Source organism: Zootoca vivipara, chromosome 7 (assembly GCF_965207765.1).
Source record: "Zootoca vivipara chromosome 7, rZooViv2.hap1.1, whole genome shotgun sequence".
NCBI lineage: Eukaryota > Metazoa > Chordata > Lepidosauria > Squamata > Lacertidae > Zootoca > Zootoca vivipara.
In genome coordinates this window covers 15,497,493-15,523,392 of record NC_142590.1, presented here as the reverse complement: position 1 = coordinate 15,523,392, position 25,900 = coordinate 15,497,493, and the positions used below count along the sequence as shown (strand labels likewise).

Genomic DNA, 25,900 nt, shown 5'->3' with positions numbered 1-25,900 from the left:
ATACTATGCAAGGTTACTGGCATACTCCCAGGTAAGTTGGTACAGGGTTGCCGACTAAGACGTTCTAAACACAAGGTACTGCTGCAAGGTCAATGTGTGTGGGATGCTTCAAATTCACTTCTACATTAATCTCACCATGGAAGTCACTGAAAAGGAAGCTGCAATCCTATGCGCACTTACCTTCAAGTAAATCTCACTGAGCTCAATGCATGAATAGGATTGCATTCTTAGACTCCAGAGTTATATGAAATCAACCCCCCCCACTGCCCCACTTTCCCTTTTCAATGTAGAGTTGCAAAATAAAGGAATAGTCCTATGGGGATGCATGTTCTTTGTTATTAAGAGTGCACGTTCAGTTTAAGTGAGGCTTAACTTCAAAGTTCACAAATCCAGAAGGAGATGACCCAAGATGCAATAGGAAAGCTACATGATCTGCCACAGGAAGATGCAAGGGGTTGATGATATATTGCAGCCGACAAGAGCAGTGTATTAGTAAGCTTAGCCAAGAGGCAGTCAATGGCTGAACACTTTGCAGACTGCTTACATGGCAGGCAGGCAAGATATCTCTGAGAAACGAAGGTTCCAGCTCCACAAAGAGAACCCTGAAGTTTAGCCCAGGGAACTTTGTAGTAGTATTTCATGCATGCCACAGGTATTTTATCTACTGATGGGCTGCTGCTTGTAGGCTGCTATGCGGAAGAGGAAATATGTGTAAAATTAATGTTGTAGGACAAACTGAAAAGTGTAAGGAGTTCCCTTTTTTAACAAAAAGGTAAAGTATAAAATTATTTATTCATAGTTATTAATTATTAATGCATATCAGAAATGTTTCCTATAATCAAGATATCGTAAGTCTGCAAGGGGAAGCTGTATGCATGCATGTATGGATGTGTGTGTGTGTGTGTGTATATATATGTGTGTGTGTGTGTGTGTGTGTGTGTATTTATTTCCTGCTGATCAAGATGGCTGGTTTATGCTGAAGCAGCAGCATGGAAATGGAAAAAATAAGCCACTGCTTACTCCTATTTTGAATATCTTAAACACGGACTTGGGCTGGGGATGAAGCTCCAAACCTGGCATCTAAACAGCAGAAGAAACCGAGACTTTGGGTACCGTGTTTCTCATATTATAAGACATGTCTTATATTTATTTTTTCCTCAAAAAAACACACTATGGCTTATTTTCAAGGGATGTCTTATTTTTTTCCTCCTCCTCCTGCTGCGGCCGGCATTGCTGCTGCGCCTATCACTATGTCTTATTTTCGGGGTATGGCTTATATTCCTTGAATGCTTAAAAATCCTGCTATGGCTTATTTTATGGGTATGTCTTAAAATATGAGAAACAGGGTAGATGCAATGAACTCTACGGGAGAGAAAGTGATCGAGGCAGACTCCCCTTAAATCTTTCTAAGTATGAACTCTGAAGTATTTGTCAAAGCTGAAAAAATTACTCCCATCCTATTCCCTGAATGCCTGTGACTTCCATTAACCATCTTCCCTAAAAGCACAAAACACAGAATGGCAGAACGTTCTTTTCTGAGGTGTGTGGAAAGACAATGACTTCTTGCTGAATACAGGATCGCAATGCCTTTGCCTATTGTCACGAATATCCATTTCCATAAAGTCGGGAAGGTTCTCTATTTAATATGGAGCTAGTAGCATCAATTGCGTTCAGCTGACCTGGGGAATCTAATGTGAATTAGGCTGAGCCAAGATGTCAGGATAGCAATATATTCTAGTCTGGTATGGGATGACCAGCATGCTCTACGAAAGGCAGACTGGGACAGTACCTAAGACTGGGAAGGCTCCTGTTGCATCTCTGAGCAGCAGTCTCCTTCAGCTCGGCTTATTCTTCTTAACCTCCTCTGTGAACTTAGCACAATGACAGTATTTTGCCTGGAGCTTAGCCTGGTAGTGGGGAGCAGCGGGACACATTTCTTTTTTACTTTAACAGGTTTGTCAGACTCCAAGGGTGGGGGGGACTCAATGTCCCTCAACTAATAAAAAGGGACCAAAAAAAAAAAAAAAGGCTGACACGGGCAAGCCAGTGTTCGGAAACTCCTGCGATGGAGAAGAACTTGGATTTAAAGCAGAAAGAAACACTGCTTATTCCTAATCAGAAGGTATTCACTTCACCTAATGTATTACTCCCCCTTCATGGATCAATGCCTTGTCGTGGCGAAGGGGCTTGAATAACTCAGAGAAGCTATGAGCTATGCCATGCAGGGCCACCCAAGATGGACAGGTCATAGTGGAGAGTTTTGACTAAACGTGATCCACCTGGAGAAGGAACTGGCAAGCCACTCCAGTATCCCTGCCAAGAAAACTCCATGGACAAAGACAACAGGCATATAAAAGTTATGACGCTGGAAGATGAGCCCCTCAGGTCGGAAGGCGTCCAACATGCTACTGAGGAAGAGCGGAGGACAAGTACAAGTAGATTCAGAGCTGATGAAGCGGCTGGGCCAAAGCCGAAAGGACGCTCAGTTGCGGATATGCCTGGAAGCGAAAGGAAAGTCCGATGCTGTAAAGAAAAATATTGCATAGGAACCTGGAATGTAAGAACCATGAGTGGAGGTAAGCTGGATGTGGTCAAAAATGAGATGACAAGAATAAATATCGACATCCTGGGCATCAGTGAACTAAAATGGAAGGGAATGGGCGAATTCAGTTCGGGTGACTATCATATCTACTACTGTGGGCAAGAATCCTGTAGCAGAAATGGAGTGGCCCTCATAGTCAACAAAAGAGTGGCAAAAGCTGTAATGGGATGCAATCTCAAAAATGACAGAATGATCTCGATACGAATCCAAGGCAGACCTTTTAACATCACAGTAATCCAAGTTTATGCACCAACTACCGGTGCTGAAGAAAGTGAAATTGACCAATTCTATGAAGACCTACAACAACTTCTAGAAATGACACCAAAGAAGGATGTTCTTCTCATTACAGGGGATTGGAATGCTAAAGTAGGGAATCAAGAGATAAAAGGAACAACTGGCAAGTTTGGCCTTGGAGTTCAAAATGAAGCAGGGCAAAGGCTAATAGAGTTCTGTCAAGAGAACAAGCTGGTCATCACAAACACTCTCTTCCAACAACACAAGAGACGACTCTACACATGGATATCACCAAATGGGCAGCATCGAAATCAGATTGATTATATTCTCTGCAGCCAAAGATGGAGAAGCTCTATACAGTCAGCAAAAACAAGACCTGGAGCTGACTGTAACTCAGATCATCAGCTTCTTATAGCAAAATTCCAGCTTAAACTGAAGAAAGTAGGAAAAACCACTGGGCCAGTAAGATACAATCTGAATCAAATCCCTTATGAATACACAGTGGAAGTGAGGAACAGGTTCAAGGATTTAGATTTGGTGGACAGAGTGCCTGAAGAACTATGGATGGAGGCTCGTAACATTATACAGGAGGCAGCAACGAAAACCATCCCAAGGAAAAGGAAATGCAAGAAAGCAAAATGGCTGTCCAACGAGGCCTTACAAATAGCGGAGGAGAGGAGGCAAGCAAAATGCAAGGGAGATAGGGAAAGATACAGGAAACTGAATGCAGATTTCCAAAAAACAGCAAGGAGAGACAAGAGCATCTTCTTAAATGAGCAATGCAAAGAAATAGAGGAAAACAATAGAATGGGGAAAACCAGAGATCTGTTCAAGAAAATTGGAGATATGAAAGGAACATTTCGTACAAAGATTACCATAATCAAGGACAAAAGTGGTAAGGACCTAACAGAAGCAGAAGACATCAAGAAGAGGTGGCAAGAATACACAGAGGAATTATACCAGAAAGATATGGAGGTCTCATACACCCCAGGTAGTGTGGTTGCTGACCTTGAGCCAGACATCTTGGAGAGTGAAGTCAAATGGGCCTTAGAAAGCATTGCTAATAACAAGGCCAGTGGAAGTGATGATATTCCAGCTGAACTATTTAAAATTTTAAAAGATGATGCTGTTAAGGTGCTACACCCAATATGCCAGCAAGTTTGGAAAACTCAGCAATGGCCAGAGGATTGGAGAAGATCAGTCTACATCCCAATTCCAAAGAAGGGCAGTGCCAAAGAATGCTCCAACTACCGCACAATTGCGCTCATTTCACACGCTAGCAAGGTTATGCTTAAAATTCTACAAGGCAGGCTTAGGCAGTATGTGGACCGAGAACTCCCAGAAGTGCAAGCTGGATTTCGAAAGGGCAGAGGAACCAGAGACCAAATAGCAAACATGCGCTGGATTATGGAGAAAGCTAGAGAGTTCCAGAAAAACGTCTACTTCTGCTTCATTGACTATGCCAAAGCCTTTGACTGTGTCGACCACAGCAAACTATGGCAAGTTCTTAAAGAAATGGGAGTGCCTGATCACCTCATCTGTCTCCTGAGAAATCTCTATGTGGGACAAGAAGCTACAGTTAGAACTGGATATGGAACAACTGATTGGTTCAAAATTGGGAAAGGAGTACGACAAGGTTGTATATTGTCTCCCTGCTTATTTAACTTATATGCAGAATTCATCATGCGAAAGGCCGGACTAGATGAATCCCAAGCCGGAATTAAGATTGCCGGAAGAAATATCAACAACCTCAGATATGCAGATGACACAACCTTGATGGCAGAAAGCGAGGAGGAATTAAAGAACCTTTTAATGAGGGTGAAAGAGGAGAGCGCAAAATATGGTCTGAAGCTCAACATCAAAAAAACCAAGATCATGGCCTCTGGTCCCATCACCTCCTGGCAAATAGAAGGGGAAGAAATGGAGGCAGTGAGAGATTTTACTTTCTTGGGCTCCTTGATCACTGCAGATGGTGACAGCAGTCACGAAATTAAAAGACGCCTGCTTCTTGGGAGAAAAGCAATGACAAACCTAGACAGCATCTTAAAAAGCAGAGACATCACTTTGCCGACAAAGGTCCGTATAGTTAAAGCTATGGTTTTTCCAGTAGTGATGTATGGAAGTGAGAGCTGGACCATAAAGAAGGCTGATCGTCGAAGAATTGATGCTTTTGAATTATGGTGCTGGAGGAGACTCTTGAGAGTCCCATGGACTGCTAGAAGATCAAACCTATCCATTCTTAAGGAAATCAGCCCTGAGTGCTCCCTGGAAGGACAGATCGTGAAGCTGAGGCTCCAATACTTTGGCCACCTCATGAGAAGAGAAGAATCCTTGGAAAAGACCCTGATGTTGGGAAAGATTGAGGGCACTAGGAGAAGGGGACGACAGAGGACAAGATGGTTGGACAGTGTTCTCGAAGCTACGAACATGAGTTTGACCAAACTGCGGGAGGCAGTGCAAGACAGGAGTGCCTGGCGTGCTATGGTCCATGGGGTCACGAAGAGTCGGACACGACTAAACGACTAAACAACAACAACAACAATGTATTACTCCTTAAAAAGATGCTACTAAGGGTCTGGTTTCACCCTCCCCGTCAGGCAGCAGAGGAACCAACCCCCACGGCAGGTTGCCAGGAACGGATAAGACAAGTAAAAATCCTTGCCATCTGCTCTGTATTCAATATTTACAGAGAGAGGATTGGGAATGTAGCCTTTTGGAATAATGGTAAATCTCCATGGCCCTTTTCTCTCACTTCCTTTTTCGTCAACAGCACCACCCCCTTGACGGTTGCCGCTTAGGGCCATCTGTCTTCGAGCTCTTTGCTCTCCTACTTTTAAGGCTCGCCAGTTTCTGGGAGATGGTGGGTCTGGAATGCTTTCTAGTGGTAACATGTCAGCCAGTTGCTCCGGCTCTGCCTCCTCCTCCTTTCCCATTATTTCCCAACATTTCCCCTCATCTTCCTCTGAGCTGTGACCTCCCTCAAACCCCTGTTGTGATGTCTTCTTCTCTGGAAGAGTCAAGCTGGGGAGGTGGTCTCCACCATTCCTCCTCTGCCCAGTCCCTAACACCCCCACACACAACTTTTAAGCATTCTAATATATGAAGCTGCCTCATGTTAGGTTAGACCAGGCACCCCCAAACTGCGGCCCTCCATGATCCCTAGCTAACAGGACCAGTGGTCAGGGATGATGGGAATTGTAGTCCAAAACATCTGGGGGGCCGAAGTTTGGGGATGCATGGGTTAGACTATTGGCCATCCAGCCCCAAACTTTCTATTCCATGTGACAGTGGCCCTCTAAGGTCTAAGACTGAAGACATTGCCATTCATGACAGAATGGAACCCACAGATGTGTTTTATCACTAAGATGTGCCACACACACACACACACACAGAGAGAGAGAGAGAGAGAGAGAGAGAGAGAGAGAGAGAGAGAGAGAGAGAAAGAGAGAGAGAGAGAGAAATAAGGCGGATTTCTTTGAATGAATCTGGGCTTTGGAGGCTATTATGTCCACCCAGGATGGGGAGAGGAACAACTTCTGTAGGGATTTGTGAGTTATGATATTGTGATTCTGAATAAAATTAGAGACTTTGCCTGGAAAAGAACCAACCTGACATTCAGAATAGTAATTCAAAAGTTCTTAAGAAAACCATGTCCATCCACTTCTTGTTGTTGTTGTTGTTTGGGAGGGGGGGCATCATGTATCTTCATTAGAAGCCTACTGAACTTTGAACCAATACAAAAACAGAATATTGCTGGGCATAAGAAGTTTGTCTACTTATATTCTCACCAGTACAAGCGTAAGATCGGCAGCTAATGTTACAAGGCTCTGATCATCTGGTTTTTGATAGGATAAATGTCTTGATCTGAAGTTAACAGGTGTTTGGCTACATACTTCATAAGGGAAAAAATGTTTTGCATTGAAGACTGAGCCAATAGTCACATACTTATAAGGGCCAATGGCAAAAAAGCAAATTCAATGCCAGAAGTAATTGAGAAAGCAACTGGGAAAACTACCAGTAGTGCAATAGCCCAATGCAAATCTGTGGAACGGCCATACTTCTGCTGCACAGTAGTGTGCACAGTTCTGGTTGCCCCATCTCTAAAAGTGACACTGTAGAGCTGGAAAAGGTCCAAAAATGCTTAACCAATATCATCAGTGGGCTGAAGCATCTTCCCTTCAAGGAAATGGTACAATGTCTGGGCCTTTTTAAGTTAGGGGGGAAAGGAAAGTAATGGGGAAAGCATGACAGAAGTATCTAAAATTATGCATGGTTTACGAAACATACATAGAGAAAAAAGTTCTCTCTCTCTTTCTCTGATAATATTAAAACTCTGCACCATCTAATGAAATCAAATAGCAGCAAGTTCAGAAGGGATGAAAGGAAGTGCTTCCTTAAAGAGCAAATGATTTATGGAACGCATTACCACAAAATGTGCTGATAGCCAGAATGGTACCAGTTCTTGGTCTGCAATATCTGGAAAGGGATGTTGCTTGTGGACTTTCATCTTAATGTTGCTTCGATCTTAATGTTGTTATTTGGTTGGCGGGGAGAGATGTTGGGGATATCTCTCTCTCTTGGGAGCTCCATTATGCCCCCAAGACCTTTTATGGATGATTTCTGCTGGTTTTATCCTGGTGTGTTTTATAGTGTTTGAGGAGCTGGTGTATTACATTAACTGTATTTATTGTAGCTTTAAAGGTTTTCTGCAGGTCTCTCCTTGAAAGGATTTGTATCCACCATAAATAAGCTGGTTGGCCACTATGGAAAACAGGAATCTGGACAAGATAAACCTTTAGTCTGATTTAACAGGGTTTTGTGTGTTCAAGCAAGATCACCTCCCGCCTCCTGAAGTTTCTCCAATATGCAGCTAAATCTCACCTGAGCAGAGTCAATGCCTAATCACACAAATGCCTGCTTTGCATGTCCCTTCTCCTTTATGGAATGGGGGGGGGGGAGGTTGAACATACTGAGTACTTTTGTTAAGCACACAGGTGACTCTTAGCTTTTGATAACTAGCCATGCTTGTTCCAAACAGTGGTGAGGGAAAATGTAGGTCAGTTTCATTTTGGGACCCCGCTCTAGGGACACACATGTATAATGTTTTCCATCTCCTAAAGAGCATCATTAGCAATTGATTGGTTGGCAGGTACATTACTAGATTTGCCATCTGTCATTTGATTGTGCAAAACTTAGCTGAACATGTGAAGGTCTCCAATGAAATGTATAAACGAATGAAACAAAAAGACCACTGTGAGGCAATTAATCTGCGATTGCTCATTCACACATGCAGGTCATCGCTTATCATCAATGCATGTATGAGAGAACCAGCTTTTATCTTCTGTGCATTAACAACCTAGTGTTCTGTTTTGCAGAACTCCAACAATGTCCTAAGGCAATGCTTCCCAATTAGGGGTCAGGCGACCCCTGGGCATCCGCGGAATGCACTCAGGGAGTCTACAGCCTCATCCTTTCCCTCCCTCCAAGCTAATTTTTGTCATTTTTCCATGGTAATATCAAAGGTTTTATGGTCTGTTTTAGCACTGTGTGGTTTTTTTAATATATTGGGCCAAAATTGGTTTTGAAATCACACCATGATAACAATTTTGACAATATGCAGCAATCAATATATTGCTCCTCACGTGAAGGAGAGCAATTTCAAGGCACCGCCGATATCGCATGATGATCTAAGCTGCCTTCCCTCATGCTGAGGGAAAACAGGACAGCTGATTGCCCTCACTTCAAGACACCGGGCACTACCTTCCCCTGGCACTGAGGCGGAGCAGATTTTCTCAGTCAGCGGGAAAGCAGCAGCAGCATCTTCACTGACTGCCCTGCTGACAGCGACTTGATGCACCCCTCTCACTCAAACCCACCCACCTGATCTCCGTGACTGTTCCTTCCCTCATCCCCAATCTCCAATTTCAGACATTGTGATATACCAGAATATCATGATGTTCAGCTGCCGATATATCACAATGTTGAAAACCAGATATCGCTCAACCCAAGTCTGTTTTTTTAGTATACCTAAAATCCTTTGCTTACTAGGGGCTACCCCATATTTTGTTCCAAAAATTGCTTTGCAGAGGTATTATTAATTAATTAAATTTATATGCCGCCCTATACCCAGGAATCTCAGGGCGGTTCACAGAATAAACTACTGTAACTACCATAGTTATCAATTGTTTCAAAAGTAGGGGGTTCATGGCTTGACTTTTAAAAAATTGGGATTCTCAGTAATTAGCTAATTGGGAACCACTGTCCAAAGGAACTTAAATGCACCTGCCAAGGTCCACACTGCAAAAGCCACGTGGTCAATGTAAAGGATAAAATAAGAACAGCACAACATAAAAGAGAACTGTAAACTTTGGGTAAAACTATCCCACCGCCATCAAATTCTTCCACATCATTGATAGAGAAAATAAAAAGGAAAGGGTCCCAAAGGCAACCCTGGCAGAGTCTTCTGTGAGTGGAATTCTCATTAGTATCTAGGGTTGGGTTTTTTCATTGTATCTATATATTTATTTGTTGCAGTCAAAGCTAGCTTTGGAATATGCCTTACTAGAATTGTAGAAAAGGGATGTTTCAAATTAGTGCTCAAAACACATTGATTTGTAAGAAAATACTGGGTTTCCCCCCCAATATGTCCCCCCCCAATAAATTCAATGAAAGCAATGAACGAACACAATCAAAAATCAATTTGCAGATTTTGAAACCTTTGTGCCAATTAGATAAGCTTCAGTATACTGAAATGAGACCTCTCCATCCTTTTGATTCAGCAGCTGTGGTGTTATGGAAGGCCTAGGAACATTCCAACCACTTAAAAATAAAATAAAAAGTAGTTGTCAGCATGATGGGTTTACAGAACCAGCAGAACGTTTGGTAGGAAGGAGTTCAGAGAAGGAAGGAGGTAGCATTGCCACAACTGAGTATGCAAACAGTGTGCACTGTCATGGCATTTGAAGAAGGGTGCTAGTATACCAAAAGGGTTTGTATTAATCACAAGCACACACATCAGATCCAGATGCCCAGGAAAAACAAAAGCAATTGATGATTTCACTGCCAAAAAGAAAGAAAGAAAGTATATATGTTTTAGAAACTGATCTTAAGAGTACTATTTTGTGGTTAAGGGGTTTATTTCTTTTTTAAATGTTCTTCCGTGAAAGCAGACAGAAGCTGATGCAAAGTAATTTTATTCCTTCATAAAATTTATTCACATAAAAAATTCAAGCGGATTTCGTTGTTCAGTGATCCCTGAACTCAGCAGCTCAGCCAAGTGCACTTTTCAACCTGGATAACGGGTTTGAAGTCTAAATTTTCGAGAAGTCTTTAGGATGCTGCTGCAGTCTGACAGACACACTTTAGCCTATTTCCTCCTCTGCAGTTTTAAGTTCTATACAAGACTTTCACAATTAAAACTATAGTATTAGAGGCAGAGAGAAAAATCTTAAAAGATATGTCATAAAAAAAATTCATACCACATATGATTTTTAAGGGACAGTTGGTTCAAAGCAACACCTTCTGTTCTGAAGGCCACTTCTTTTCTTAAGAAATTATTTAACAGCACAATTTGCTCTCTTTAGTGCTGTTGGATGGATAAATGATTTTTTAAAAAGGGTGTTAATGTAAATCTCCGTTTGTTCATGGGGAAAATATACGTTTGTTTGTTTGTGTGTGCGTGTGTGTGCGTGTGCGTGTGTGATTCCACCCACCCCTTCCTAACCTAGAACTATGCAAACTAAGTTAATAATAATAAAAAAGGTGGAATCTCATTTCTCTTTCACAGTACCAAGACCTTCTATCAGAGCCGGACTTTGATATTTGCCCCTTGGCTGAGAATCCATATATCCAACTTCACACTTAGCTGCAGTGAAGTAGCCCTCCAGGCAGGCCGACTTCAACGAACCACTAGTGGCATCATCATTAAAATCCTGCTGAAGGTCACCATGGCAACCGCCTGCTGAGGCTTCACTGCTGCACTCGGCATCTCCTAATCAGCTACCATGTGAAATGCAAATTCAGACAGTCTGAAAATTAGTCAAGAAGAATAGAGGATGAGGATGCAGATACGTGAAATATTCATGCGCTTCGTGGAAAAAGGAAGACAGCATGAATGACACAACAAAGAACGGCCCCTGACATTCTTGCTATCATTTTGCATTATTGTTCACACCCTACTGTATTTCTAGGCCTCCGGTTCTGAAGTTGCCTATATGAAGTGCCATATTTATATTCCACAAAAACGTAATAATTAAAAATGGCCACTGGAAAAAAGAGCTAATTGGGAAGACTACATTAAGGAAAGGTTTCACAAATTAATGGATGGTAAATCTCCACCTCAAAAAGTAATTCTAATCATCTTTCTAAAAACGCAACAAAAAAACCGCTCTGTGTTCCAATTATCACTATAATAAAAATACAAATTGTCACACTATATATGACAAAGAATGTTTAAAAGACCAAAAATTCCTGGACTGCAATCTTTTATTAATAATCAAAATCTTGAAAGCAAGAGGATTCAAGGTTTTGAATTACAAGTTACTCCCCATTCTGTAAGCAGCGCAAAGCTTTAATACTTACAAAACATATTTCAGAGAGGACATTTATGTGCATTTCAACATAATCTTTAATTCATGTACACTGAACTAGAATAAGTTATTGTAGCCTCTTTGTTGGCTTGCAGCTGCTATTATCTCACCTAGTTCAAACTTTGAGAATATTTCATTACAAGATAAAAGAATTACACACACACAATCATACACACACTTTTTCATATACTGAAGAAACCTATGTTCTTCATGTGTCTTCTTGCACTAGTTAGCAAGAAAGCTTTACATATGCTTTTGCTGCTAATCAGTATTTTGCAATCCTCACCATCTAAATCAAAATGAATTATCAGTAGCACAAGTTCACCACTGTGGGAACAGCAATATGGCCTTAATCCTTGACTCTCAGTTCATGGTCCTCTCCTGCAATGGCATAGATTGAAGATGCAGAGAAGCCTCTATACCACACACTGGAACCCTGTTTTCTACAGGTATACAAAGATGTGTACACATTCTGCCACAGAGAATGGAAGGGATATACAGGGTTCCCATTCCATGCCCAGTACCTTCTCTTGGTAAAGGGACCTGAGCTCCGAGCTTAAGCTCCTTGACTTTCCTTGACGGGAAAGTTTTGGTCAGGAATGAGAAACTCACATTGTGCCCTAAATCTATATCGCTTTAGGGTAATCCATGCATGGGGACTAAACCTATGCAGGTATTATTCCTACAATAATGAATACATGCATCCTTTATGTGGTTCAGGGGAAACATGCATATGACATGAGAATGCCTAATTAACTTTGGACCATATATTGGCAGGTGAACTGGTGGGGAGCCTTATTCCTCCATGAAGTTATCAGAAGGGTGATTAGTTCTCATGAGAACACCAAAAGAAGATTAATTCAGAAGGCTCTTGCTAGCACAAGATAATACCAATGCTCCCATACAGGTGAATAAAAGAAAACCCTGCTGTTCATTTGTAGCCAACCTAAACAGATGGGATTAAGGGTTTGGGTTTTCTGCATCCACTGTGAGTAGTTTCTCCTACACAGCATCATTCAAATTTTAATCTCTTGTATTAGCAGAAGGAGACAGGACCACTCTAAAGTATTATGTATTGCCTTACAGCCATCTCCTTCGACTCTTCTGCATGTGAAAATTTCAGCTTCAAACCTGCCACAATGTTGAAAGCACACCATTCTCTTGAGGAAGCATATTCAGGGATCAAGGAAAAAAACTGGCACACTGTTGAGCCCACAATACAAACAAGGTCATGAAGACATTCTCATGCAAAAGCTATGCTCGTGCAAGAACATACCCAGATCCCAGTATAAGATGGAAACTTGTGGGGTTTTTTTAAAGGCACTATTCAATATTCATCAAGTACTCATACCTCTAGGGACCCAGGTGGCGCTGTGGGTTAAACCACAGAGTCTAGGGCTTGCTGATCAGAAGGTCGGCGGTTCGAATCCCTGCAATGGGGTGAGCTCCCATTGCTTGGTCCCAGCTCCTGCCCACCTAGCTGTTCGAAAGCACATCAAAGTGCAAGTAGATAAATAGGGACCGCTCCGGCGGGAAGGTAAATGGCGTTTCCGTGCACTGCTCTGGTTCACCAGAAGCAGCTTTGTCATGCTGGCCACATGACCCAGAAGCTGTCTGCGGACAAACGCCGGCTCCCTCGGCCTATAGAGCGAGATGAGCGCCGCAACCTCTGAGTTGGACACGACTGGACCTGGTGGTCAGGAGCACCTTTACCTTTACCTTTACTCATACCTCTACTTTCAAATATACCACAGAGAATGATGCTACTTACTTCTTCTGAGTAGTGATCTGATGGAAGAGGTGGATAGTCACATTGTTCAATCTTTTTACATAAGGAATACAGGTTCATTTTGTCACCATAGAATGGACTCTGCAGTGCAGCCATCTGTATGGAATTAAAACAAAATAAAATGTATCTTGAATTTTTTTGGGCAATTTTTAATTTTAATTTTTTGTGTGCGATTAAGAGGAGTATTATTTCACATAAGTATATTTTCAAGGAACTACTTTTTGTTTCGAAAGGTCCAGGTTAATTTTTAAATGGAAAACATGTTACGTCAACTTCTTGTGAATTCTTCACTGCCCTTAATTTCATGATATTTGTTTTTCATTTGTTTTTTGAAGGGTATGTGCCTAATGCAAGTGAAGCAAGTTTCTGTAATGTTACAGTCTGTTTATATATTTAACTGACATACCTTTCTGAAACCAGATTATTATTCACCAATGCTGACTTTGTAGGACTCCCCATACAAATAAAGATCTAATTTTAAACAACTATAAATGAGAATTCTGTTCAGAATCTAAAAGAACTGTGCAACAAGTTCTGCCCTAGGCTTGCGTTTCTCAAATAGCACATTGCCCTCCCCACCCACCCACCACGGGAAAAGGAAAACTAATTCTGAAACAGATAGGGTTTTCAAAACCAATTTCTGATATGGCATGATGGCTGAAAAATGTTCAAAATCCCACTGGGGGATCCCACTGTAACCCCCATGAGTGCAGCTAAATTGTTCTTCAGATCCTAACCATATTCCTCCTAAATGATCATCTATGCTTTAAAGAATGAAATATTGCTGCATGGTCTACAAAGCCATAAAGTACTTTTGTAAACTATTTATTTCCATTTGGAGCCCACCTTCTGTTTGGGCACTTTGTGCAAGTTCCAGTTCACAGAGGACACCACCATGGGTGAGTAAGACCACACTGAAATAAGCTGAGTCATCCATGTTTTGCTTGAACTCCCAATTGCTTTTGTAGATCCTGGACAACTCATCAATCTGGAAAGGAAGCTGCCTTATACTACATCAGGCTGCTGGTCCATCTAACTGAATGTTGTCTACACTGACAGGTAGCAGCCCTTCAGAATTTCAGACAATAGACTTCCCCATCCATACCTGGTTATGCTAAGGGCTTAATCTGAGACCATTTGCATGCAAAGTAGATGCCTTACTAACTGTGGCCATTGCCCAAAGGATACAGTCCCTGGTGATTGTGAGGATAATGCTAAAATCTATCCTGAGTCTAATCTTTTGGCTGGTTTCAGAAACTTTAACCCTTTTGCTTTTTATGCATATACTACTCTCTTTGCTACCATTTGGCTTTTTTAAATTTGCCATTTTACTATCTGCTTAGTTCTTTAAAATGTAATTTCTAAATTTAAGGTAAGTAAGCAATTGTCTATTTAAAACTGGTTCCAGCAGGATGCAGTTTGGTGCAGAACTGAAGCATCTGTACAAACCCAAAACACATATGCTGGAAGCACAAATGCAAGTTGATACATGCATCAACACTTGATTTAATATGAATACTAATCCTCACAAGCATGCTATGTTGCAGGCATAATTGTGGTTTCATGTACACTTAAGAAATTTAACATTATCTTTTGGCAAGGAACCTTTAAATTAAGAACTTTAAAATATCATTAGTGCACCTAATGTTTATTTGAAGATAGCCCGACTTTACAAAGGCAAATAAATACTGTGGTGGGATTACTAACTTTACAGGGTTTTTTTTTTATTTTAAAAAAATATTCGTACTGCCTTCCAAATGCTTTAAATCTCTGAACCGCAGCAGTGTGAGCACTGCTTCGAGTGCGATGCTGCCCCAAAGTCAGTCACCCTTTTCTACATGTGCTAATAAGTTTGATTTTGGAAGGACAATGTGTACATTCCCCAGACAGGCAGAGTGTGTGTGAAACACGCTAGTCCATGCTGTGCTACTCAGTGAGCTTCAGCAGGGACAGGACAAGCTGAAAATGGCTCTCATCTGTCTTGTGGTCTTCCAGATAGAACATTTAACTCCTTCGCAACCAAAAGAAAGCTACAAAATTTTAGCTGCGGTATTATTGATAAAGGAGACTTTGGGAAGGAATCTTCCAAAATGGACATGAATGCAACGATTTTACAGCAAGGATCTCAAAATCCATCACAGCTGTGTGTGCACTAATTGGATACCATAAATATTGTATTCTCTTTTTAAAACCCCTAAGAGCAAAGGGATTAAGGCTTTCAAGAAAAGCGGTTTGCAAACCGTACCAGCCCCATAATATTAAATCTTGAAACAAGGTAATTTGTGCAGCGTTTTTTGCCCCCTTTATGCGCAACAAAAAAAAAACCCAGGAATTCCAACAACAGAACCTGCATGAAATGCAGAAAATTCAAAATAAATGCAGAGATCCTGTGTGTTGGTACGCTAGGAGTTCATTAAAAAGTACTCTTGTTTGAATGCTGCAGTGTTAAAAAAAGGGGGGGGGAGAAAGAAAGAAAAGCTGAATGTCCCCTAAGGAGTTAAAACAGGAATACTATATTTTCATGCATCTCCTGCTTTGACAGATGAAAAATGTCAACTGTCCTGTTTTTATTTTCAAGCTTTTGCACTATTCATCTGGTTCATTAGTGCATCTCGCTGCTGCCCCTGACAGCTGCTCGCCCTCTCCTCCCAGCAGCTGAATTTTTCAGGCTAATTTGATCCTCCACACTGAGACGATCGCTAGAATGATTGACTTGCTCCCTGACCTCCAGGGTCTGACTTTCCTGATTAGTATTCTGGGGGTGTCTGAGGGACGAAAGCCCACTGTCTGTCTTCAGGGCTGGTGGCAACGTGCGCTCTCTCTCTCTCCCACTCTTTTTTTTTGGGGGGGGGGATCTGTAAGCCACCAACCTACGACCCTGTAAGGATGCAATTGCTGCACTGAACAATAAAGGAAATGTGTAAAACCTACTTTTCCATGTAAAGGTCCATGTAGCAAAAGCATGGCATCTTGATTTTAATTAGTAAAGTCTACTTTGTTGCATATCAATTAAAACCACAGTGATTAGTGTATGTTTTGGGGTGGTTATTTAATTATTATTTTTTTGGTATCTCAGGCATATTTGAAAGTATAATTTTCCTATTGTAAAATGAACCTTGGAAGAAAAAAATCTTCATAATAAGGAAAGTCAGTAATTGTTATTAAACTGTAAATGATCCACCATACAGCAGCCAGAAACAGAAAATAAACCAAACATTAGGTTTAGCTGGAAATCCAATCAAATGCCACAAATTAACTAATGAAACATAGTTACTTGGATCTTTATGGAGATTTCATGAACAGTTTCCCTATCTTTAATCTGAAGATAAACATGAACAAATGCACCAAACATGGAAGTAATTAAAGCATTTTAAAGGGCATTTTATGTTAGACAGGTAAAAAGAAATTCAATTTCAGAGAATTGTTGAACTGAAATATTCATACTTTATCAGCCCCATTGATGGCAATAGAAGTAAACTGGCTAAAATTAAACTGCTCTGGATTAACTGTTTTGTGGGTTAGCCATTCTTATTACAAATAATTATTACAAATAGCAACTATATTACAAATAATTGGAAGCACTGGATTATTCCATTCAACAAGATCAACAGCTGAATGAATTTCAAGTGAGAAAAATCTGTTGATAGCCAAATAAAATTGGACTGTGGATTGATTTTTAAGGGAAGAAAGAACAGATCTTATGATCATGGATCTTAACATTTGCACCTGTTTGTATACCAGCACAACATCTGTATTTATTCTCCTACGTAGCAAGGGACCCCCTTGATCCTCTTGCTAAATCAGCAAATTTGAGGAGTGATTTCACTAAAACCTGAAGCTTATTATCAACCTATTGCCATCCTTCATAACATGACCTCATTAATTATATCCTAACTATCTGCAGTAAAACAAAACAAAACAATAAACACTGCAATGATAAATGAAAAAAAAATGAATGTACTGACAAACTGCAGTTGTTAATTTCATTAAAGGTCATAATTTTATAACAGGAAGCATAAGAGAAAACAGGGGTTCACAAAATCCCTATCCTGATCCATATAAATTTCTAAAGGAATTCTTCCATGAGGCTTTTATTTTATTATTTTGATAAATATTTTAAAATCTACATTAAATTCCATTCTACCCAGCCAAAAAAGACTTTTGAATTCAAAACCAAATCATACTGCTTTCCATTTCACAAATTGAGGCACATTCTGGATCAGAAATTAAAATCAAAAATATCTGAGTCCACAATATATTCTCTTAACATTTTTTTCTACTAAAAGAATCACACCAGAGTAAGCTGGCAGTAAGTTGCACAGAGGATGCCATTTCTTTGAGCATCCACTAGGTTCTCTATGGGGGCTGCTGAATCAGTATTAAGTGGTTCCCCATGAAGAGCAGGGGCCTAATACTGTTTGTTTGTTTTTTAATGTGAAAACACCCAAGCCCCAGTATGAAAAATTCAAATCTCAAAAGGTACTTGAGGTACCCATTGTTTATATGGTTAGAAGGGGCACCGAGTTGGTTACAAAGAAAACCAAAATGTTTGCCATGGATATAAAGAGACAATTCACAAAATCCCAATTCTGCATTAGCAGGTGTTTATCCTGATGGATAGCTTTAGTGAGTTCTGCTGAATCATGGAGGCAGGTGGTTTGTTACTTCACCTGGATGCTTTTGAGCTGGGAGGGCCTCTCCGGAGAGCATTTGGGTAGAAGTTGTAAAGCACAGTGGGAGAACCTTAGGAGCAGCTGTGCATGTCCTGAAGGATTTGGTTCAACTTGGTTATCTTGTTGATTCCAGTATAATTAGCATTAAGCCACAGGACAGGTTGGCACCGTAATTATCATGTGCATGAGTGAGTGAATGATTGAATGAATACCTGCTCATAGTGTTATTTTCCTGCTTATCTTTTAGGAGGTATGGTTACCAGATATATCGATTAATCTGACAGTAATTTTGTGGCTTTAACAGCTGCAAACATTTTGACAGCTCCTTCTGCAACTCTTAAAAGGCACAAGAACCCCTGTTTCCCATTGCACCCACCAATCTTAACCAGAAATGATCAGCAACTTTTGAGAATGCAATTATTTTAAAAGTTCAGTTTTTAGCAGAATTTTTTACACTGATTAAAAAAGTTGGCTGCTACAGTATGAGCAGTGTTAGTTCTACTACAACCTTACGTGTGTTCACTGGATATGGCGGACAGGTTCCTGTTCGCAGCTAGCTATGCTATGGAATGTGTTCAAGTCCAAGGATGCAGTGCCAAGAATAGATCATTTCTAATTCAGGAGGTGATCCATTCTGAGCTGAAATTTATGTCAAAATTCTGCAACAGATTCATTTAGGATTGAGAAATCTATGTAAATTTTATCATGTTCAGCAGCAAAAGGTTAAGTTTCTACACTTTCGCTTAATACTACTTTATCATCAAGTGGTTAATAGACGTAAAAATGAATAGCAAGATCTTAAGACAGATACAGAAATACATTTGAAAACATCACTCACCAATAAATAAGATGTACAAGTTTAAAAAGTATTACCTCATACAAGAGACATCCTAGAGACCAAATGTCTGATTTGAAATTGTACCCATTTTCATGGATTCTCTCTGGAGACATGTAATAAGGTGTTCCCACTGCAACAAATATGGAAATATAATTTTTAAAAATGAACACTTAAAACTTCATCACAATCCTTTCAAGCAATATACATGCCAATATTTTGGTTGAAAAAATTATAATTGCACAATTATTAACAAACATACAATGAGACAATACAGAGGGATATTGTAAATGAACTTATCTCATTTCAGGCAACCTTAGCCCTATTTTATAGAGTCGACTTCTATGATAAACTGTCTTTAAAAATGAAGATAAAACTTGCAGAATTATCAGGAAGTGATTTAGCAATTCAGACCTTTATATAAATCAATATTAATGTTATGAATTTCAAATTGCTTGGAATATTTTTCAGTATCCCATCCCTGCTGGAACAACAGATGTATTTTTCAATTCATCTGCTTTCTATCATTCAAGTATGGGGCATTTCTATAATAATAATAACAATAATAATAATAATAATAATAATTGCAATCAAACACTTTTACAAGGGAGTATGCCACACTGAACACAGTGGACCCTACTTTTGAATAAACACACATAGGATTGCACTGAAGTATTGACAGGCATAGCTGCCAAGTTATCCCTTTTTTTAAGGGATTCTCCCTTATGCTGAATAGGCTTCCTCGCGAGAAAAGGGAAAACTTGGCAGCTATGTTGACAGGAATGGTAAGAGGAAGAGTGACAACTGGATTTTCCAGGGGAAAGTGGCAGGACAAAGGCAAATTGCCTTGGACATGTGGCTAGAAAGCACAGGACAGTCAGAAAACCACTTTCTAGGCATGGGACAAGCAGAAGTATGGATGAGCCTTAAGACAAGACTACAACAGCAAAGCTCAAAAGCGGATTAGAAATTCAAAGGTTTCATAGGTTATGGATAAATGTTCTAAAACGCCAAGAATAACTAAACACTCTCTGTGTGTGTGTGTGTGTGTGTGTGTGTGTGTGTGTGTGTGTGTTTTAATGAAGTCATGGTTCTAGGCCCCTTAAAAGTTTGTTTACATACCGGTACTTCCTAAAAACGTATGAACAGTACCATTCTATGCATGCCCTCTCAAAAGTAAGTCTCATAGAGTTCAATGGGGCTTACTCCCCAGTAAGCACATACAGGACTATATCCTAAAACAATATTGGCACATAGGGCTAGTTTACATTTCAGGGCATGGATTTAGATCTCCTTTTAAGCCACCCTGCATTTCCACATGACAAGCTGCTCATATGCGGAAACTCCTCACTTGTGTTCCAGGGCTGCTTGTCCCAAAAAGCTAAAAGCATCTAGCAGGATGATCTGGTGTGATGAAAAAAAAACCCAGCTATATCTGTTTGCTGATACAAACACTTCATAAAGTGGCAAGAGCTGCCACACGCAGCAGTGTAAAAAGACTGTAATGTGTAGACAGGCCCCTGGGCCATTTTATGGGCTTTCATATTCCAGGAGGTTCTGATGCTGTGTCAAAAAGAAACTGAGAAAATTAAATGACACTGCAATTTAGCATGATAAAACTGCAGCATTCTTAAAAGTAACTTTTTTGATAGTGATTTGAGCTGGAAAAGACCACCCAACACTGATCTGTTGATAAAGTCACAGTTGTTGCTGTTTTTATGATACAACCTCCAATGACACGAATTGCTTCACAATAACAATACTAATAGCAGATCTGGCTTGTAACAGGCTACATATCTGCTGCTTACAGGGTGAGGAATTGGTGGAGAAAGAATTTGCAGGCTCTACAGGGGGCAGCTGCAAGCACTAAGGCTTGGAGGTTTGTAGTTTACCAAAAGCAAAAGTTCCTTTAACCAGTAGTTCTCAGAAACCTGCTGTTACATTAGGGGGTTGAGATGAGTGTGAAAGATTGATGACAGGGGGAAAGAAGAACAAATGCTTGAATTCTGCAGAGTTTAGCCTATTCTAACACTTTAACTATAATACAAACTGAAGCATTTAAATAAGAACCTTCTGACTTCACACAACAAAAGGGGTGGAAGCGGGGAAGCGGGGAAGAGCTGATATATCCTACCAAGGCAAGTTTAACAAAAAAAGACAACTTAGGTTTTTTCAAATGTGCTTTCTGTCACTCTTCTTTGAATACCAGAGGGTGTGGGAAGGCCATATACAAAACCTGGGTGATGCCAGGTAAAAGTAAAAGCAAACCTTTCTCCATCCACTGTGTAATTAACCATGGAGCTCATTGCCACAGGAATGGATCTTGTGATGGCTACTAGCATAAACTCCCTTTAAAGGGGTACCCTTTAAAGGGGTACCCTTTAAAGGCAAGTTATGCTAGCTCTTCAATACATCCACTGGGGAAAGGTCTATCAATAGTTGTTAGCTACAATAACTAGAAATGAAATATTTGCATCTGGAGGAGAATATGCTTCTGATAACCAGGTATGGGCAATAAATAGTGGGGAGAGCTTTCACTATCAAGCCCTGCTTGTGAGCTTTTTGCTGTACTAGTCGGACCTTGAACATAGCTCTGAATGCCCGTTCTTATTATCTTTTTCTGCTGGACTTTTGCAATGGGCCAAAGCCAATTAGAGGTAAAATGAAAAATGTATCTGACATAAACTCTCTGCTCTATGATCAAGAGGACTCCACCACAGGTCTATCACCCTGAGAAGTCCACCACTCTAAAAGGAAGCAAAGAAGGAACGCTGTCCGAAACTCAAGTAGGGTAACCTGCAAGGAAGAAGCAGCCTGTTGCATTTCCAAATTTAGATTGCTACTATGCAATCTAAAAGAAAATAGGAGATTCCCTCTTGAGGCCCACACGAGCCAGAGGACTCTATGCAAAAGTTGTGGGATGCTGTGGCCTGAGGTTGTTATGAGCCACCTCTTCCATATGGGAACTGTTTACACGGTGGCTGCAAGAAACCTGAAAAACCACCACATCATCATCATCTACTATGATTCCATGGGAATGCCTCACTTGAATGACAGGGTCCAGGATTTCAGTCCCTGAAATGAGTGTCATCCTCTGCAGGGCTACTTCCTCTTGCGGACCCTTCCAGTAATTAATGTGGGGCGGGGAGGGCCATTTACTGGTGTGAACATACATCATTATAGAATCAAGGAAATCTCGCTGACCTAAAGAATGAGCAGCCGTGGTTTTAGAGCTGAAAAACCTTCCCAATCCAAGATCACCAAGTTTTACTACTCCTGTAGCTGTAATGAATACATTCGCTGGCTTGATATCTGTAGAAAGAAAAATATTTCAACAGGTGACAGTAGAATATCCATGACTTGTGTGTGACTTGTGTGTGAGTGCTCATCTAATTTTGCTTAAAGTTAAACATATATGTATTGCTTTAAAATATTTAAAAATACCAATTATGTATACTCAATCCCCATAGGCTAAATTTTTATTTTTATTAGCTATTTTTTATTATTTCATTATAATTTATTAAATTTCTATACCATCATTTATCCATAAAAACACACACACAAAATAACATCATAACATTACCTTCAACTTCATCTTCAACAAACTTGAACTCAAAATGTAAATGTTTTAAAGGTAAGTTTTAAACAGGAGCTTTAAATTTAAGCCTCACTGATTTCAATAGGAAGTAGCATAGAAAAACCTGCTCTTAGAACTCAGGAACTGTCATGCAAAATTTGGCTACATTATCTTAAGAGGTGTCCAAATGTACAGGAAACAACTTTCCACAACCAACCATGGTCCTCTGATTTCCCTGAATGCAATGAGATTTCAATAAGCACTAATAATCATAGTGCTATAAGTTAGTCTCTCAAATGCTCTCCCATGTCTCTGAAGGTTGATACAGACAAGGAGAAAAGTAGTTTCCCAGTTGTTGTTGTTGTTGTTGTTGTTGTTTTTAACTATTTTTATTCCCCATTGTTTTTTGGCAGGGAAAAAAAATCATACCTCCCCCTTGGAACTTTGTGGTAGGCCAGTCTCCTATACTTAAAGGGAAGTTGTGTATGTGTTTTAGCTCCCCCAGGTTAACAACATCTTTTAAGCATGTCTTATTAAAAGTATATGGATGCTAGGCCATGTTGTTCATATTCAGAGTAGAACCACTGAAATCAACAAGAGCCGTGTTTACTGATTTCAGTTGTGTATACTCCGGATATAACTACAGTAGTTATTATGGACCTCATCCTGTGTATCTAAGAAGGTTGACAAACCTGGAGACTGTTGTCCTGGAACCAGATAGCAGAAGGAAAGCACTCTGTTGTTGTCACCTCCCAGGGCACTAAGTAGCCCTGACCAGTTGCACTTCCTGCCTCCCAGTCTGCGGCAGTCTGCTCCCATCCATCAGCCAGACAAGGAAGCAGCTGCAGAGAGCATACTACCCCTTCCCTGCTAGGAAAACACTCTGCTCCCTACTGCCAATTACCCTCCAACCACAGAGCCAAAGGGAAGCACACACTGACCCCATCCATCAGCCAGAGGGATAAAGGCGGCTAGTGTGTGTGTGTGTGTGTGTGTGTGTGTGTGTGTGTGTGTGTGTTTGGTTTTTATTATTATTACCTGAATTATTTTGAGAGGCGCATAATCAAAAGATGCAGAATAAGTCTTCAAAAATAAATGAATAAATGATTTTAAGAATCTACAGCATATACATAGCATGCATATGAATTGTAAGTTGTTCATTTTAACCCATAATATAGTCATCACTCCAATGTACCAGCACAAATATGTTTTAAAGTGTTCTCACTAAAGGAGGGACCCAAGATTACTACTCTATGCACTGAGCAATATTTAACAAGTTACCTATCCTGAAGAGGAAGAACAATTTGTAAAAAGCTATTGCAGTAATATGCACACTCACACAAAATCACATACATTGGAAATATTTTTTTTTCAACCTCTACACTGGAACAGCATTAGCTTGATTAAATGCAATTAAGTTACCTCGATGCATGACACGTCGTGAATGCATGTGCTCCAAGGCACTGCAGAGCTGAACAAAGTACTTCCAAACTGTCCTTTCAGGAATCAGTCTCTTCTGCTTCTTGAAATGCTTAAAAAATAAGAACAATAAAATTAACTACGGCCAAGCCGGATTTGTGAGTAGCCCAATGTTGCAAAGCAATAATTTGGTTAAAAATTATTAAAAGGATAGGATTTTAAACAAAATATTGCTACCCACCAAAGGGTCATGTTTAACTGATGAAACAAAAATCCCCACTGGATACACCCACCCACACTTAATATAAGTAGATATGAATAAACCCAGCTTGCACCCTAATGAAAGTTTGGCAGGTTTGGGTCTGATTGAGAACACCCTCGAATTTGAATTTAACCTACAGCTTCAGGGCTGGAAGGTAGAGCTTTTGATAATGGCTGCCCCCTATCCCTTTTAGAATATGATTTTACATTAGACCAGTTTTGGCAGCACAGTAAACCATGGTTTATCATAACAGGAACAAGCTACAGAGAGCCACTGTATGCTCCACCTCCAGCATGGCATTGAAGGAGACCCAGAGGCATACTGCAGTTCATGCCTATCATGGTGCCTGAACCAGCTCATTGGAACACATTTCAGACTACAATGCTATACCACAGAAACTTTGTTCTCGTGTTTATATTATTAAACTCATCCACAAACTGCCTCCCAATGAATTTATTACAGTATTTTCTATTGTTTGTTTAAAACTTTCTCCTCCTCCAAGGAGCATGCATGGTTTCTAGGTCTGTCTAGAAACAGTCATTTGACGAAATAAAATGGCAGGTATTTGTGTGTGATTTATTTCAGTAACTGTAATGCCAGGACTGCAAAACAACTGCATGTTTTTCCTTTTATTGTTGGCTAAGGATACTATTACACTGCCAACTCTAAAGACCTGCGAGCTTGGCAGGTGTAAGGCAGCTGTCAGACCTATGTTCAAGCTGAGAAGAAAACTGCCACCCATAAGTCTGCCACTGATCTATCCTATTTATGTGATATCTTCCTCTTCCTTGACAGGACAAGGTTAAGTGGGATAAAGAAAATGGCTTTAAAAGAAAATTAACAGCTGTGTACTAACTGAGTCAACCAATATTTGAAACAAATGGAATGCAAACTACAATGACAACATATGTCCTTTAGGTAACAAAATCTTGTTGTCAAGGTACTGAAGCTGCGCCCCCCACCTCCGCTGCCCCCAAATTAGTTAAACACTGAATAGCAGACTCTGCAGAGTGTGGCACTCTGAGCCTAAACATATTTACCTGGCTGTAGTATTGATTTATTTGGAACCGTGAACATATTGATACATAAAAAAAGCACAAGGTACTGATATTTTAGACTGTAACATTTTAGCATTATGTGGGAGGTTATATTTTCAAACGCTTCTCTGTGTAAAACAAAAACAAAAACGTTGCAAAACAAGGGGTATAGTATTAGGATAGCCCTGATGCTCTAGCCTTTTACCTGCAGTCTTAACATTTTATCACCACATTCATTCTGAAGCATTAAAGTTCACAGGGGGCGGGGTGGAGAGAGAGAGAGAGACCATATTCAGGTGAAACTCGGAAAATTAGAATATCGTCAAAAAGTGCATTTATTTCAGGAATGCAACTTACTATTTTTAATTTTTCTTTTAATTTTTACAAATGCTTTCTTTTGTAAATTCTACAGTAATAAAACAAGTAGTTACAATAATACAAAAATAAACATTGCTATTACATTTCATTAATTACATTCCATTTATAATTGACCCGCCTAACAACAAATAATTACAATTACAACAAAATAGGCTTGACATATCTTGCTTTGCATGTCTTGTATCTATCTCATATATTGGTTTCAGCTTTTAAGTTGCATTACTGAAAGAAATGCACTTTTCGACAATGTTCTAATTTTCTGAGTTTCACCTCTAATTTCCCTTAATATTTTAATCAGCTCTCAATTCCACATAAGGTTTCGTGCAAAGACGAAGAAGCCATATAGTCATCATTTATTTAAAATCCAGAAATCACGAATTCATTCAGAAATGTGTTGCTGTTCAGATGCTACTAGTGTGGTTCCTTCAATTTGCTGGCCCCATTTTATTGTTTATTAATTTACATACCACTTTCTAATAATAATAATAATAATAATAATAATAATA

The 25,900-nt window shown here is 40.0% G+C and overlaps 1 protein-coding gene across 7 annotated transcripts in view; it reads right to left on the bottom strand.

Moving 5' to 3' along the window:
• Window positions 1-25,900, bottom strand: part of NEK7 (NIMA related kinase 7) — an 83,934-nt gene that overhangs the window by 5,172 nt on the left and 52,862 nt on the right. For 4 of the 7 annotated variants that reach the window (XM_035121366.3, XM_035121369.3, XM_035121365.3 and 1 more), the window contains 4 exons: window positions 23,721-23,829; window positions 21,926-22,033; window positions 18,760-18,854; window positions 13,196-13,309 (listed from right to left, as the gene is read on the bottom strand). In XM_035121366.3, coding sequence (XP_034977257.1) covers window positions 13,196-13,309; window positions 18,760-18,854; window positions 21,926-22,033; window positions 23,721-23,829 — 426 coding nt within the window. Of the gene's footprint in view, window positions 1-5,088; window positions 10,864-13,195; window positions 13,310-18,759; window positions 18,855-21,925; window positions 22,034-23,720; window positions 23,830-25,900 lie in introns of those variants that run through there. The other 3 variants (XM_088673746.1, XM_035121370.3, XM_088673747.1) reach the window with 1 other exon arrangement.